The sequence below is a fragment of the Hypomesus transpacificus genome, chromosome 18 (assembly GCF_021917145.1).
Source record: "Hypomesus transpacificus isolate Combined female chromosome 18, fHypTra1, whole genome shotgun sequence".
NCBI classification, from domain to species: domain Eukaryota; kingdom Metazoa; phylum Chordata; class Actinopteri; order Osmeriformes; family Osmeridae; genus Hypomesus; species Hypomesus transpacificus.
Genome location: NC_061077.1, coordinates 10,699,795 through 10,714,992, shown reverse-complemented (window position 1 = coordinate 10,714,992; position 15,198 = coordinate 10,699,795). Strand labels below are relative to the sequence as shown.

General features: G+C 42.2%; 2 protein-coding genes across 4 annotated transcripts; both read right to left on the bottom strand.

Moving 5' to 3' along the window:
• Nucleotides 1–32: 32 nt before the first annotated feature.
• Nucleotides 33–898, bottom strand: g0s2 (G0/G1 switch 2). The gene is made up of 2 exons (XM_047040833.1): nucleotides 801–898; nucleotides 33–688 (listed from the first exon to the last, which is right to left on the bottom strand). The coding sequence occupies exon 2, from the start codon at nucleotides 672–674 to the stop codon at nucleotides 348–350; it is 327 nt and encodes a 108-aa protein (XP_046896789.1). The 5' UTR covers nucleotides 675–688; nucleotides 801–898; the 3' UTR covers nucleotides 33–347.
• Nucleotides 899–3,031: 2,133 nt separating this feature from the next.
• Nucleotides 3,032–15,197, bottom strand: camk1gb (calcium/calmodulin-dependent protein kinase IGb). Of its 3 annotated transcripts, none has more exons than XM_047040727.1 (13): nucleotides 15,119–15,197; nucleotides 9,915–10,026; nucleotides 7,188–7,313; nucleotides 7,006–7,080; nucleotides 6,726–6,864; nucleotides 6,483–6,606; nucleotides 6,193–6,268; nucleotides 5,800–5,912; nucleotides 5,606–5,684; nucleotides 5,178–5,265; nucleotides 4,519–4,844; nucleotides 4,293–4,395; nucleotides 3,032–4,161 (listed from the first exon to the last, which is right to left on the bottom strand). In XM_047040727.1, exons 1-12 carry the CDS (start codon nucleotides 15,138–15,140, stop codon nucleotides 4,329–4,331), a joined length of 1,347 nt encoding a protein of 448 aa, XP_046896683.1. In that variant the 5' UTR covers nucleotides 15,141–15,197; the 3' UTR covers nucleotides 3,032–4,161; nucleotides 4,293–4,328. The 3 variants fall into 3 exon arrangements, with proteins under 3 accessions (XP_046896683.1, XP_046896681.1, XP_046896682.1); XM_047040725.1 differs by lacking the exon at nucleotides 15,119–15,197 and adding an exon at nucleotides 12,374–12,556; XM_047040726.1 differs by lacking the exon at nucleotides 15,119–15,197 and adding an exon at nucleotides 11,806–11,989.
• Between the last annotated feature and the right edge of the window lies 1 nt (nucleotide 15,198).

The window sequence follows — 15,198 nt, the reverse complement described above, 5'->3', positions numbered from 1 at the left end:
TCATTGCAAGTAAAAAAGTAAGGAGTCGTTAGTAGCTGAAAAACAGGTTTATTTTGTTGCCCAAATAAAATACAAATTTAATTCCTTTCATCATGAAACATCTGCTGCCCAGCAGCCGGCATCACTGTAGCCTGCAGTTAAAGTCCATCCACTTCTCAATTCCTGTCAGCCAATCTGTCCAAGGGGGCCCTAGATTTGACTTATTTATATGATAATCTGTACAGTGCTTCATTTTATTGTATGTATTCCATAACTTCTGTTTCCACATTCTATGTGTTTTGTAAGCTGTTGTCCTGACAGCTGTGTTAGAGTTCCAGCAATGTACAGACGAAGAAGGCATTTCCGTTTCAACAGGCACATGACCTCCTCCTCTTACCAATCATCTGCAGGGTCTTTGCTTTGACCCCAATCTCAGTTTGAAGCACCTCTACAACATCAGGCTTAGAGATGGCTGTTTGTGACTTCAGCATCACCTTCTCTGTGACAAACTCTGTTACTTCCTCATCAGTGGGCTCCTGCTCAGCAAATGGGAGGCAGACGGTCTCCACAAACCCGCCCACCATGCCGATGAAAGCCAGGGTGGTCCCCAGCATGTACATCTTCAGCATAAGCCGACTGGGCTTCTGGTTCAACATCTCTTTGGCAAATGGGATGATTTCACTCATTGTCTCCATAGCGATAGTTTTCACTGCATGGAGGGGAAAGCAAAACTGATCAGAAAATTAAGGTTTTCTGTTTGAAGACAGATCAAGATGGATAATAATCTTTTGTGTGTTTAGAATAGTATAATTTGTACTTACATGTATAGGTAGGGACCCGGAATGCTGATCTTTCCTTAGTGTTCTCCTCAATCAAGCATCCACAAGCAAAGACACAATGAGCGGTTCTGGAATTTAAACACAATTTCATCCATGTCAACACCCACTATGTTGTAAATAATGAATATTCATGAAGCAGTGTTATTTTATGGTGGTGGTTCTGTGAGTGTGTGCTTGTGTATGTGTGTAGAGGGGAGGGGGGGGTTGTGTGGGAGGGCACTTCACTCTGTCCTCCGTCTGCAGGCTGCAATACACTTACATGGAGCTTTTTCATGTTAACGAGCATTGGGTACAAGGGTAATATTGTCTTTGGTGCAAAACCCAGGAAAACATGCCAAGAGATATTAAGAAAGTGCTGTCGTGATACACTGTTTGGGTTAAAAAAACAGACCCAATGCTCTAGAGTCTAGACCAACATGTTCAGGAACAATTCAATGCAGGTGAAACTTTCTTTAAATTGAATAGGTCTATGGAAACAATAATTTACTGTGCTACTAATGTGAAAACACAAAGGTGGAAACACGAGAGGACTGTTATATTTAGACACACTCCTAGCATCTTTGGTCATCCCATCTTCAGAACTAGGCAAACAGTAACAGATAACATTTAAATAATTTCCCAAAAATTTACAACTAAAATAGTAGCCATAGAAAGGTTAGATTAACAGGAACACTACACATGAAGCTGAACATTGACCATCAGAAGTAATTGAGTGTCCAGTGTCTTGTTGCACATTGATCACCATCGGGAGAGGTTTCTTTACATCCAATCAGAATGCTGAATATAGTCACATGCTCCTGTGAGTAAAAACCGTCCTATTTATTGGCTGCAGTAATGCCTTTTGTAGTTGGTTATTGTGATGTCGTCACTTTCTTATCAAACACAATTGTAGATACATGCTATAGTTTTGTGTATGTCACAAGATAATGTGCCTTGGCCTCACAGCGTGACTGTCAAGGGTCCAAATTGATGTGAGGAGTTAGGGTATATGTGTGGAGGGCCATGCCCTTTGACCTGCTTGACTAGAGTAGGACATCAGTCGTCTGACTTATGAAACTTTGATTCTTGTCATCGAGAACCATGTGTTGTAATAACAAAATGACAAAATGACACAGACTCAGTAAAACATGTAGGTTTTAACTGAACCTTGCAATCCATTCTGTAGACTGTGGTGAAAGGTATGGCTGTTTTCCTACCCGAAACACACACAAAAACATCTATATCATTAATGTCTGTCAGAATGAGTGACAGATCAAAGTCCAGCAATAAAAGGAACATGCTGGCAAACATATTGTATCTATTTTCGATGTGCCAGATAGCCATGAGATAAAATTGATAAAATGATAAAAAATTAAGAAGGTACTTTACAAAATACAAAATAATATTGTGGCAAATGTGTCAAAGCATTCACAGTTTTTAAGATTAAAATGTATTTTTTTTCCTTTAATCAAAAGCGCCATTTGCCTTTTTGTTTTGTACAGTTTCATTTAACCTTTTAAACTTCCTGTAATACATGAGAAATATATCAGGACAGATATCATGTGTGCAAGGAGGGAGCAACTAAGGACCCTGGGTTCAGCTGGTTGTGTTTGTGACTGTGGGGAAACTAAGATACTGTTCAGGGACCTTTGGCCTATATTTCCGAATTTTGTGCCATGCTCTTTAACCTGAATGGGGAGTCTGTCTCCTCCAGTATTACTTCTGGTCAACTATCTTATGGTTGGAAGAGGTAGGGGGTGGGTGAGAGAGCTGCCACGCTACTTAAGTCTCTGACCGTTAAGCGTTTTGATCCCCACCATCAGGAGGAGAGGGCAAAAGTACACTCAAATCACAGAAGAACCACATGATGGAATAGTGTCTGATTAGGAAATATAAAAGCACAGTTAACCCTCATTATTTCAGTGCAGGGAATTGCCTGATTTTCTGCTGTACATGTTTGACCTATGAAGTCAACAAGACTTGGATGAAATCTAAAAAAATCTAATTTTTATGTCAATTTCAAACTAAAACAGGTCACTCACCACTGAGTGTCATTGATCCGTATTTCTCTATTTGCTACCTACAGGTATCCTAACTTGCTTTGCTATTACATACATACTATGTTATCATGGTCAAGTTGATTAGGGACAAAGGAATGACACAATGAGGTCAAAGCAGGAGGACCTGCTCAGAGAGAGAAGAGACAAGAACAACAGCCAAGGATGATGTACACAGGCTTTATTGATGAAGACATACAAGGGAACCCCATAACAAACACACAAATTAGACTGAATGTGTTCAACAATTTATCAATACAAATCACGAATGAGCATGACACACAGAGCAACTCATCCTGTGTTTTATTGAAGCATTGAAGTATTGAAACATGATCAATTTAATTGAGTAATACCACTAATCACTTGAGAAATATCACTAATATCTCTTCATAATCTCTTTTAGCATTAAGATTCATTATATTTACACTTGTATAGAGAGGCCTGGTTAGTTGGCAGGTCAATAATGGTACATAGTAAATCATATTTACAGTGCTGGATAATTAAACAGTGTGAAAATAACACTATGGGTGTTTCTATTTAGCTGAAATTGCAATATACTCTTCAGAACACGTCAAAAGCTCGGTATTTTCAGTACAAAAATGTAATGTATATTATAAAAACAAAACTTGACAAAAAAAAGTTGACATGATATAGTCATAAAGACTAAATTGCACATTGAACAGGGTAAAGTTTTACAATATTCCATTCGAGCAAAATTAGATTGCATTTCAGCAGTGGCCATACAATTTTTCCATATTTTCCAGCATGTTTCAATAACTTTCCAAGGATGTGACATCTCTAATCACATTCTCTTCCTTGTTTTGACTCATATCACATGAAACTCTGGAAAGCATACTGTACTGCACTGTACCCACTCAAGGTCTGCCAGTAATCAATTGGTGAGTGCCTTTTCACAAGCATATGAACACAAAGACAATAATGTTTGATGTGTTACCGATACAAACAAGCTGTCCCTTACACCATTGGTTACAGCAGAGATTACGTTGAATAGAAGAAATATACACATGGCTCAGTACGCAGTGAGCTCACTCATCCCTCTCTGTTGATGAACTGGATGGTGGAATACCTTTTGGTGAAAGAGGTCTTGTGTGTTTGTCTGTAGTTGGTACGTTTATGCAAGCTTTGTTGAGTTGCTCTGAGGTTTCTGCAGGCACACTTCAGAATTCCTGCTGGTTCTGAAACTCTCTGGCCGGGCGGGCCATCATGAGAAACCCGGGCCAATCTCAGGTTGTGGGCAGGCCCACACCAAGCAACCACAGCAGCTCAGTCAGTGGACTGAAACTGATCTGCAGGAGACAGGGACACACATTTAGACAAGAAAACACACCTTTCTGTACACCAGCGATACACTCTCGGAATGCAACATGGTCTGGGGAGGAAATGGAGTCAAGTACACAGGTAACATCTCATCGCATACCTAGTAAAATCAAACTGCTCCAAGTTCCAAGTTCCTTCACATGACAGAGCACACACCAGTCTGCAGGGTCTTGCCAGTGCGGTTGACGCCCCTGTTCCCACACCTGCAACATGAACAAAGATACACCAATGCAGCAGTAATACATACAAAACAATGAGAACAACTACTAGTTTGAATGAGCCACGGGAGTCTGGTCAGAGAAGCACCAGAGGACATCAAAACGTACCCGTTAAGATTGGCAGGTTCTGAGTGGTAGACATGCTTGCCCTGCTCAGAGATACATGGGGCGTGGTGGGGCTCGCTTTGACTGGTCCTCAAGGGGTGGTGGCTCTTCAGCTCATTGGAGCTGGGCGGCAGGGCCATGTGGTCCCCTATGGTGTTCTCCTTGGGCTCTAGGAGGTTGGGGTTCAAGTTCTTGCGGGTCTTGGGAGGGGATGAGACGTCAACGACCTTGATGTCTGGAACGATCACTGGTATCCTGACCTGTTGCTCGGAGTGAGCCAGCTGCAGCTTCCGCATGTGGTTGATGGCCACTGTGGCATTGAAGGCTTGCTGGAACACAACAGAGAGGACCAAGGTTTGGTTCAAATCAGGCAATCAAACAGAGAGATCTCATGATCATATAACGTTCATTGTGAATCAGTTGGGTTTCATAACTGTGTGGGCACTGTTAAGTAGTTAATTTTTTACGAAACAATTTGTCCTTCTGGATAAGGAGAGCCCTTCATCCGTTATCAGGGACCTTGATTACAACACAAAAATCTATGTTGTGTTCCTTAATCAGGAGGCAGATCAGGGACGCAACAACCCAGAGAGAAGTGCTGGGCTTAGCCTGAGGTCTGGAGCCAACACAGACAGTGTAGGACAGGAAAACTTGGAGCTCACCTTCCACTTGCTTTTGGCAAAGTTCTTCTGGATCTGAACACTGACAGAGTAGTAGATATCCTGACTCCGTGCCGTTTTCCCAATGATCCTAAAAACAGACACACAAAAAACAACTTTGTCAACATATAGGAAAGAAGCTTTGCAAACATTTTCTCTCACACGGAATGGGCTTGATTCTCTACCTAAAGCTAGATACTGTACTGTTGTTGTTACCAAGTATGGCCACCTGACAGAATAGCTGATATTATTCTACATTCATAAAAGCTAAGATGATCAAGTTTATGCAGTGGGACAACAGATGAGCTGTTATAGAAAGACAGATACAGGTGACAGTTCACACAGTTAGAGCAGACTACATGTTGCAGCAGAGTGGTGATCCAGGTGATGGTGTGTAGATGTTTGTAGACTTTGTTGACCGGGACACTAACCAGGGATGCCTAAGAGCTTGCTCTGCAGTGTAGCGCATGCTGGAATTCTTCTGCATCATGTTGCGAATGAAATCTTTAGCTGCAGATTAGAACACAACAGAGGACAGGTAAGAACGACGTCAGGTCATGAGTCGTTCTTCAATGGTAATTAAAGGGCTTGTTTTGAAAGGGCAGGGCGTGATAGGGATGCTCACCAGATTCAGATATTTCATCCCAAAAAGGCGCGTCAAACTCATACTGGGCCTTCATGATCTTAGAGAAGAGCCGTGTCTCTGTTTCTTCATAAAATGGAGGATATCCACAGAGCCTGCACAGACAGAAAGATTGGAGCCTGTTAGTGAAGACAAAAGAGCATGCCCTTTGAAACCACAAGGTGGTGCTCTATCTCTACCACTGCAACACTTCAGGACCATACATGTCTGGCACTCAGCCAAAGACAAGCTGTGGCCTCTGGTAATCCAATGACTAATACTGTTAAAGATGACTCTAAACAAGATTAACCTGGACGATCTAACATATACTTCTGCCAACCTGCACACTATCCTTACATTTGAATGCAGTTTACATAAGTAACCAGGAATACTCACAGGATGTAAGTAATGACCCCAATAGACCAGCAGTCAACGGCCTTGCTATAGGGTTTCTGGGCCAAAACCTCAGGGGCTGTGGGTGGAAGAACAGTATATATCAAGGGTTTTTACAATCCAATATATTGAGCCTTGCTCACCCGACACAACCATTTGGTGACTTTGAAATCCAAGTAATAACAGAAGTCTGAATAATACATGAAGCTTGCAGGATTACCCCTCTAGTGTCTGTGTCCAATGGGTGCTGATGTCTCTGACCGAGTTCTAGAACATTAACCGTGTCTCCTTACCCACATATCCTGGGGTCCCACAGGCAGTGGACATGATATCGTTGTCCACCATCTTGGAGAGGCCGAAGTCGCTGATCATGATCTTGGAGTCCTCATCTTGGCTGTAGTACAAGAGGTTCTCAGGCTAAACACACAAACGGATGAGAGAGGCTGGTCAATGACTTAATGTCCTTAACAAAAGCGACTGTATCCTAGGAGGGTGTGTGAGTGTCTGCGAGCGTGCCTGTGTGTGTGTGTGTGTACCTTGAGGTCTCTGTGCACCACCCCGTTCTGGTGCAGGAAGCTCACAGCTTCCAGCACCTGCTTGATCACCCTGCTAGCATCCTGCTCTGAGTACATGCCCCGGTCCAGGATGCGATCGAACAGCTCGCCCCCCGAAACACTGCAGGGACAGACAGCCAGCCAAGTCACACCACAAGCTCCTCTGAGGGATACACTCACAACATCTAACAGTCCAATTCAGCAAATAGTCTTGTGATTTTTATTGATATGGCATATTTATATTTAAGTATGGCAAACTCACAGCTGCATGAGGAGGTAGTAATGAGACCGACTTTCATAGAAATCCTCCAGTCCAATAACATTCTCATGTTTAATCCTGGGAAAACAAAACCTGTCTGTTAGATGATGGAAAACTGATTGCAAGAGCATCCACTACCAGATCGATGCAGCTGATGCTGAAGATAATAATGTCAGAGTTCTTACTTTCTCAACACGGCTATCTCATTCTCCAGGTTGAGGTCCCTCTTCGTCTTCTTCTTCACACACTTCATGGCAAACATTTTGCCCGTCTTCTTCTCTTTCACCATGAAGACCTCTGAGAAGGCCCCCCTACGCGACACACAAACACAGATGGAGGGAAAGGATGATTAGACTGTCATTATCGTAAAACATCACAGGAGTCTGCAGGATTCCTGCTGAGAGGAAATGAGTATCTCTCCTCATTAGGATGAGGCCTCTCAGATTTTCCATGCTTTCTTCATGTGGTCCCCCCGAGATCCCTCCTGACCATGAGTCATGGCCTTCAGGGGACTCGTATGAACACGTGACACTTTCAATTTCAGAGAAAATGATATGAAGATATATATATAGTTAGTAGTCTTAAAAGTAGTGGTAAGTAATGGTGACATTGTATCATGCAATAATACTTCTAATAAAACTAATCAAACTGAGTGAAAATAAATAAATGTATTAAGGTGGTATCTTTGTTTTTCTCTAATTAAGTGTTATTATGGACGATAGGCTAGGTGAATGGATGGGATAACTGGAGCTACAGGGTAAACACAGATTCCTTTGAATTCTAATTCCAAGGTAGTGTGGCTTAAGGGCTCAAGCTTCATTTTCTGTCCTCTTCAGTTGCCATGTTATCTTCAACACTGTCTGGGAATAGCTGTCCTGCCTGAGGGATTAAACCCCTTATCCCTTACGCAATGGAAACTGGATGCTGCAGCACTCCAGGTGTGCAGCTCAACAACAACCATGTGAAGGTAGTTCAAATCGACCCAGCCCCTGCTCCAAAGGCCAAGGACCAGTACGCATGGGAGCTAAGACTTAGACCAATAAATAATGACAGTTGCAGCCTAATTTTCTTTTAAAAATGTGCAATTAAGTCAAGGAAGTGTCAATGAAATGAGAGAACAAAGACATTTGGCTCTCGCATGTTTTCCTGTGTTCTCTGCTCTTGTTAATTAGTTTGGGCTTCAATGAGCATGAGGCCGCTTGAGGCGATTGTTCTGACAATAAATCTATCACACATTGTCTCTCAGCGCCTCAGGACAAACATAATGCCTCTTGTCTACTCTGAAGGAATCCCACGATACTCATCATAATTCTCAGGAGGGATTATGAGCATCCACTGAGATGAAACCAAATTTGGAAGATTTTAGGATGTTTGTCAGTCTTTGTATTGAACATCACAGCAGATACGAAGCAACATTACATCCAGGACAAGGTTGTGTCCTTTGACAGAGGGGATATCCTACGCAGGCTCCAGAGACTCATCAGACACCTTGGCACAGCCAGGAGTGTCAACAAGCATTCCTCTGGGATATCTGTCCTTTCCAAGAATACAGAAACGCAATGGCATGATTTTTTCCAGGTGATAAGGACCTGCAGGGACAGCTCTATTAGCCTAAATGTCCCTCTCCCAGAGTCCCCTGGATCCCATTGGTGGAGCAGAGGTAGGGAGGAGCCTCAGTGTGCTGAGGAGCAAATAATGTGATGACTTGGAAAAACAGCAGTCTAGCAACCCCACTGTCCTCATTTGAACAAATGGGAATGGAAACACAACAAGGGGCAAAGATCAACTGCGGTTGTTTGTGTGGCTTGTTTATGGACGCTTATCCTCCCCTCCAAATCTCTTTCCATCCATTTAGCTGTTCTTTCTGCCCATTGATCCCTGTTCCAGTTGGACAGATTAGCAGTGTTAGCCAGCTCTCAGCCTCAACACCTTCTGCACTGGCCTGACCTCCACTGATCAGACACACACCCATACTCCGGGGTGATCAGCTGGGGTTCATGGTTCTGAATTCCACTGTGTCATAATTTTAATAATTTCTCCTCTGACTTTTATGTTATCCAAAACCAATGCTCTGCAGCTGATAAGAGGATACAATTGTAATGCTACAAAACCTAAGGTTTAGATAAACCATCATCACTTGCTTTGCTCAGCAGTGAGTCATTATGTTCTATATCGTTTCATATTTCTGTTCAAATGGGTTTCCCACTCATCACGATCCAACCACAAGCAGCTTCAATGACAAATAGTTGGTCATAGGGAAGATTTAAAGCCCTCCTGTCCTCCCTCCCTTTTTTCATTCAAACAAACGCTACAGCTTGTCAGCCTACTCTCTACTCCTCAGTCCAGTCATGTCGGTGTTCCCACGGTACAGTGACGTCAGTATGCCTGCAGGACGATTCTGCAGCAGCCCAGTGCAGTACCCTGAACCTCCACATTCCACACAACCCTCTGTTTACAGTCGGACACGCAACCATCACATTCTACGAAATCAAGTATATGCCGTAATGTACAAGGTCTGTTAACAACTTTGTTTACATTGAGGACTTGAATGAGCAATTCTGTTTATCATTGGCTTGGCTGTTTGTCTGTTCTGCCAGACCAGGGGAGAACTGTTGTTAAAGTGTCTGGCCTTGAGATGCCAGGAAAGTAAGTCTCACAACAATCGGTCTCTCAGACACCATGTGCCAACAAACGGAGATAAACTCTTAAACTTACAAAAACATTAAAGCTAAAGAAAAAACTTTGCCATAAACGTTCAGTTCACACTCTTTCCCCTACTTAGATTGTCATTGTTCCTCTGTTAAGTAATTGCTTATAACTAAGGCCCTGGGATCCAATCCAGAATTTTTCTCCATGGAAAAATGCCCTATGGATGAGGGAAGAATGAGTGTGCTTCCAGGATGTGTACTTACGATCCCAACTCCTCCATGAATTCAAACACCTCCTGGATGTTGTCTGTGTTCTTCTTCCACTCACAGTCGGCTTCTTTACGACCCATGACAGCGGATGCTTCGACAGGGATTTCTGTTTGAGAGAGAGACAAGAAGGCCTATTGAGTCAGTTGAACCATATCCAGAGGTGCTGAAAACCCTTATGATCAAGACAACCCGTTGTATACAATCGGCATGCCGCAAACGAGTGATAATAATCCTACATGAAGACATGCAGTCAACGTCTCGCCAGATTATAGAATTAAGCATTGAGAAAGCAGGCGGGAAGGTCATTGGCAGTGTCACCAGCTTTGCTGACTGTGTTTCAACTGGAGGACACAGGAGGCCACAGGTGGGTCAAACTAATGTGCCTGCTAGACAGACTGACAGCCAGACAGCCAGAGCCCTGGTGCTGGCCCTGTGCTGTAAGCCTCCCAACACACTGGCACGTGAAACTGAGCCTGATCACAATGAGCAGATGCACCAGATGACTGTCTGAGCCACAGACAGATGGATCAGCCCGTTAGGCGTTATGGCTGGGAGATGAGTCAAAGAAGAAGGTTGCAACCACAGCCCTTTGCAAAGTGCAAACAAGGTGTGTCTTTTTTTTCTGATATTCAGTTGAGAACTTGAAAAGAGTTCTCCCCACATCAGAAACAACATATTCCAAACTGCACATTTTAAGTAGAAGTAGAAATAATAACATTCTCTAGCCTAAAATCTGCATTTGCTGCCTTTTTCTTATATGGAAAGATCAAACATTTACATGTATTCTTTATTTAGTAGTAGTAGTAGTAGTTACTTTACGCCTTTTTCCAAAGTGACATATAAATAATGCTGATTATAAGTACAGCAGAATATCAAGGGCTAGAACTCTTAATAATTAAAATAAACTTTCCAATACATTCACATCACAATATCCACACATTATATGATGTCACTGCACAAGTAACATTTTCCTGATCAAACCAAGCAAATTATTTAAAAAGAACATACAGTACTTGGGGTTTCAATCAAACCAAAGGGTTTGAGTGGGATTAAAAACATACAGCGTGGGCTAGTTACCCTGAGTGACATGGCCTCATTTCTCTTGCATAAGGGATTAGTGATTCTTGATCTGGTGACCTGACCTTCATGGGACAGTCACCTCAGGCCAGACATGCACCCCAGGACTGAACTAACATCACAGATATCCTGAATTTCTTGACTGAATCCTTAACCCAAATATTCCAAATACCGTTGTGAAAACAAACTTCCTTGGAAGATGGAAGCATATGTCAAATCCTGTAAAATAATTCCCTGAAAAGGATCTCCATTATCAACCACCATCACAGTCTTATTCCATGGAGAAATCTTAAAAGTTTAGATAATCTAGCATCATCTTCATTCAACTTCACAATGAATGCTCTTAATTTAAAATCTGACAGTAAATAGTCTGAACAAGCTTAGTGTAAAACAGCTATAAACACAACCAACTTTAATAAGATATTCTTCTGTACCTGTCTGGTCCCTCACTCATTCATTAATATTCTGGCATTAACCTTTTCTAACCACATCAGCTGTTCTCCTGTCACACAAACAAGGAGAACATGAAACTCAGCAGGAGGTTACAATGCAGGGGACACCCTGGTGCAGACAGTGTCCAGCACAAAAGCATCCCTTTCATTTCAACACGTCTCCATATGGGTCTGACTATGCGACATACAATACACTATGTATCTCAATACATTTACAAAATCCAATATCAGACAGTCAGTTCACGCACCTTATTTCTCTTTAGTCCATAAAACATCCACAGTTGTGTTTTTCTTTTTAATCTACCGAAGACTATTTAGACTATAATTAAAATGTATTCAAGCTGATCTACCCTTACCTTCAAGTTTATAACAATTTAAGCCACACGATTTCCCCCTATTGACGCAAGAGTTCGGGCCAATGCAAGGAAAACACTGGTAGAACACGGCTTGAGAGAATGGGATGGGACGGTGCGTTCTTTTCGCGATCGACATTCGCTGTGGACGCAGGTCGCACCTTCACTGTCTTGTTTCTACGACTTCGCTCATCTCACCGACAGAGTTGAATGCAGCACTGTCTGGCCACTTCGCAACCTGATGCCAATTCGTTGACAGATGAGATCTGCCAATCTGCCACTTTTTTCATCGGCAAACACTCCAAAATTTATTTACAGATTGCCCCGCAGAATTTGATCTGACGCATGGCTTCGAAGATGCTGAATGTCACCGTATCCAAATTACGCGCTGAATGCCAATGAGGTTCAACAAATCGCATGTGTAAATTACCTGTTTTGATATGGAAAAAAACACACACAAAATCCCAAATGTGTTGCTGTTTTAATGTCTATAGGCAAGACTTGCAAAGGGTTCAGCTTGGACTGGCGCAAAAGAAGGAATGGGATGAGGCAAAGCTTATCCTTGACTTACCTAGAGACTGTGCGCTGTAAATGCTCTGCTCTGACTCTCCTGCCAAAAGCTTGTCGAGGACTGGACAGATTACTTTGTCGGGAGCCACGGAAATAACTGTCAAATCGGAGATTACATCCTTGAGATTGGAGAGGGGAGGGGCGGAAATCTCACAGGTGCCCATCAGGATTTCTGGGTAGAACACTACTGCTTGATGTTCACTTTTTTTTTTTTACTGCATCCTCATCATGTTTTCAGTGCGCATTATGCGCAAGAGAGATGAAAACAGACGAGCACACAATCGCTCAGATCATGTCCTGCAAATTAACAGAGAAGGTGCGCACAGGTAGTCAACCCAAATGTGGCGTATCTTCCAGTTAAATGCAAAATGTAGCATTAAAAAAACAAGATGCGTATGAGTGTTTGGGTGTTGTTGGTCCTAGGCTCTATTATTATTTTACAGATGTGAAGGTGAGGACTTCTGTCCAATGATAGGATTATATATTGTAATCCAAGTCAGGTGTGCTTGTAATTATCTTTTCACACAATGCATTGACAGAGGACGAAGAAAGTCAAAGCCCATTATCTATTTTTATAGATGATTACATGTGATTAACTCACATTAACTAACACATGTATTGGGGTTACAGTTGATTCTGTAACCTATGCCCCCACACTGTTAATGTCAAATACCAGAAAGAAGTTCTAAAATAATGTTTTGAATTCTAGTGTCTGCATCAGATTTATGTAATTTGAGCCTGTCAGGGTCTAGTTTATGTTGAGGGATTGAGCCACATTTCCTTTCAAGGAAATCAATTCAGCAATTTCCCTGCTGGTATAGTGCATGATGTTGTCATGGCCACGGCAATTGAAACTCTTCCATTTCTAGAGCAGATGCATTTTCCACAGAGGGAGAATGGTAAACCTTCACAACTCCCTTTCACTGATTGAGTGGAAGACAGCCTACAGGGCTCTACCATGTTATTTCAATAGCACGCACTCAACTGTGCTTTTCTTATGTGAGCACAGCAGAAGCTTAACTTGTTTAAGGTGGATCCTCATGCAGAGAAAAGTCCATCGTCAGGAGGGAGGGGAGAGAGCTCTGATAGATTACCTCACTCTTCTCACACATCAGCCTCTTCATGTTATCCAAGAGCTTTCAGGGCGGGGCAGAGCATGGTCAAGTCAGACAGGACAGGAGCCTGGCAGTCATTCAACCCTTAATACAATGAATTGGTTACACAATCTCTGGTCAATCCAACGAAGGGTTGCACTTCACAGCTGTCATTTTGTTACATTTTGTGACCCAGATTCTAAAAATGAATATCCTTTTGATAATGAATGAACTAATAAAAATGACTGAGACACCGAATGCATTAAATAACTACAGCATCATTACAAAAATATAAACTGTAATTTGAGTTCCACTCAGAAAATGAACCAAGTGAATATCAGGATTCCAACCAGACATCAATCCTGACTCAATGGCTGGATTCTCAGAGAAAAAAAATGAACATACAAAGTAAATGAAATGGAGCTTATTTCACACACGACTGCTTCCTGTTTTCATTTCCTGAGCTCCACCTACGTGCTATGACAGTACCAACAGCCGCACAGTTGTCTCCTGGAGGATTCATCTGACTAAAGCCACTGATTCAAAGAAGCAGGTTAATGCTTGGAGTGACCTTTTCCTGGCAAGGTATACAGAATAGATGACCTGGCAACTCCCGAACACCAACAGAACCATTAGGTAACAGAGGCGGCTTCTTGTACACAACACTGTCATCAAAAAACAGACGTGTAAAACATTGATAATAATGTTCCTTCATGCAAAAGGATGTGTCAATAATTGAACATTCTCCAGACATGAAGAGTGCACTCTCTGGGAGAGTGTACTTCCGTGTTCCATGGGAGTCAGTAACAGCCCTGGGCGGCTTTCACCTTGCACATTTTCAATTAAAACTGCAACTTAGACAATTTGAAAAGGTGTTTGATTGACATGAGAATACACCCTGGTTCACGTCGCCGTCTAACTCTGCAGCTCTAACACGCTCCACAGAGAGGCAGAAAAAGATGAGGCGGAAAGAATAGAGGTAAAACAGTGCTGCATGCAGAACTGTACTGTAGCTGAAAAACACTAATTAATCCCATGTGAATTGAACACATCAAGATCATTAATTTAGATGATCAAAGTTCTGCGCTCTAGGTGTTATGACAGTTTGGGTGTAAATTAATCAAAGCCTGGGAAGGCTCAAACCTTAACTGCAATCTACGCTTGCATGTAAACACTCTTCTGCCTGTGTGAGATGATATAAGTACACAGCAAACAAGAACAGGCGGCGTCTAAGCGCTCCTTCCCTCAGGTAGGACATAGTCTCCACACATGACTATTGCCATCAACAAACTAATATTTACAAGTATGTTGTTTCTTCCAATTTCTGTTCTTACTGCTCTTTCTCTTCTAAAGTGGTTTGTATATTAAGCAGAGAGAGAGTTTATGATTCTATTACTAAGTTCCTATTATCCTCTGTCAGATAAGTGACATAAATATTTACTACTCTAGTACTCTACTACTGAGAGAGATCAAAACCATCTAGGGACAAAAATGTACATGAACACAATCTTCCTCAGACAGTAGTACTAGCACATCATGTAACCCAAAGTAACAACCCACTGTCATGTATCTCATTAATCATTCTGATAGTAATGGTCTGTTCATATCAGAATCCAGCAGACCGTTGAACCTTCTGTGGCAGTAGCTGATACCTTCACTGCAGGTCTTTTGCATGGGTGTGAAGAAGAGAGGGTCCACTTGAGCTCCTGTCCTGGACGAGGGAACAGCTTAG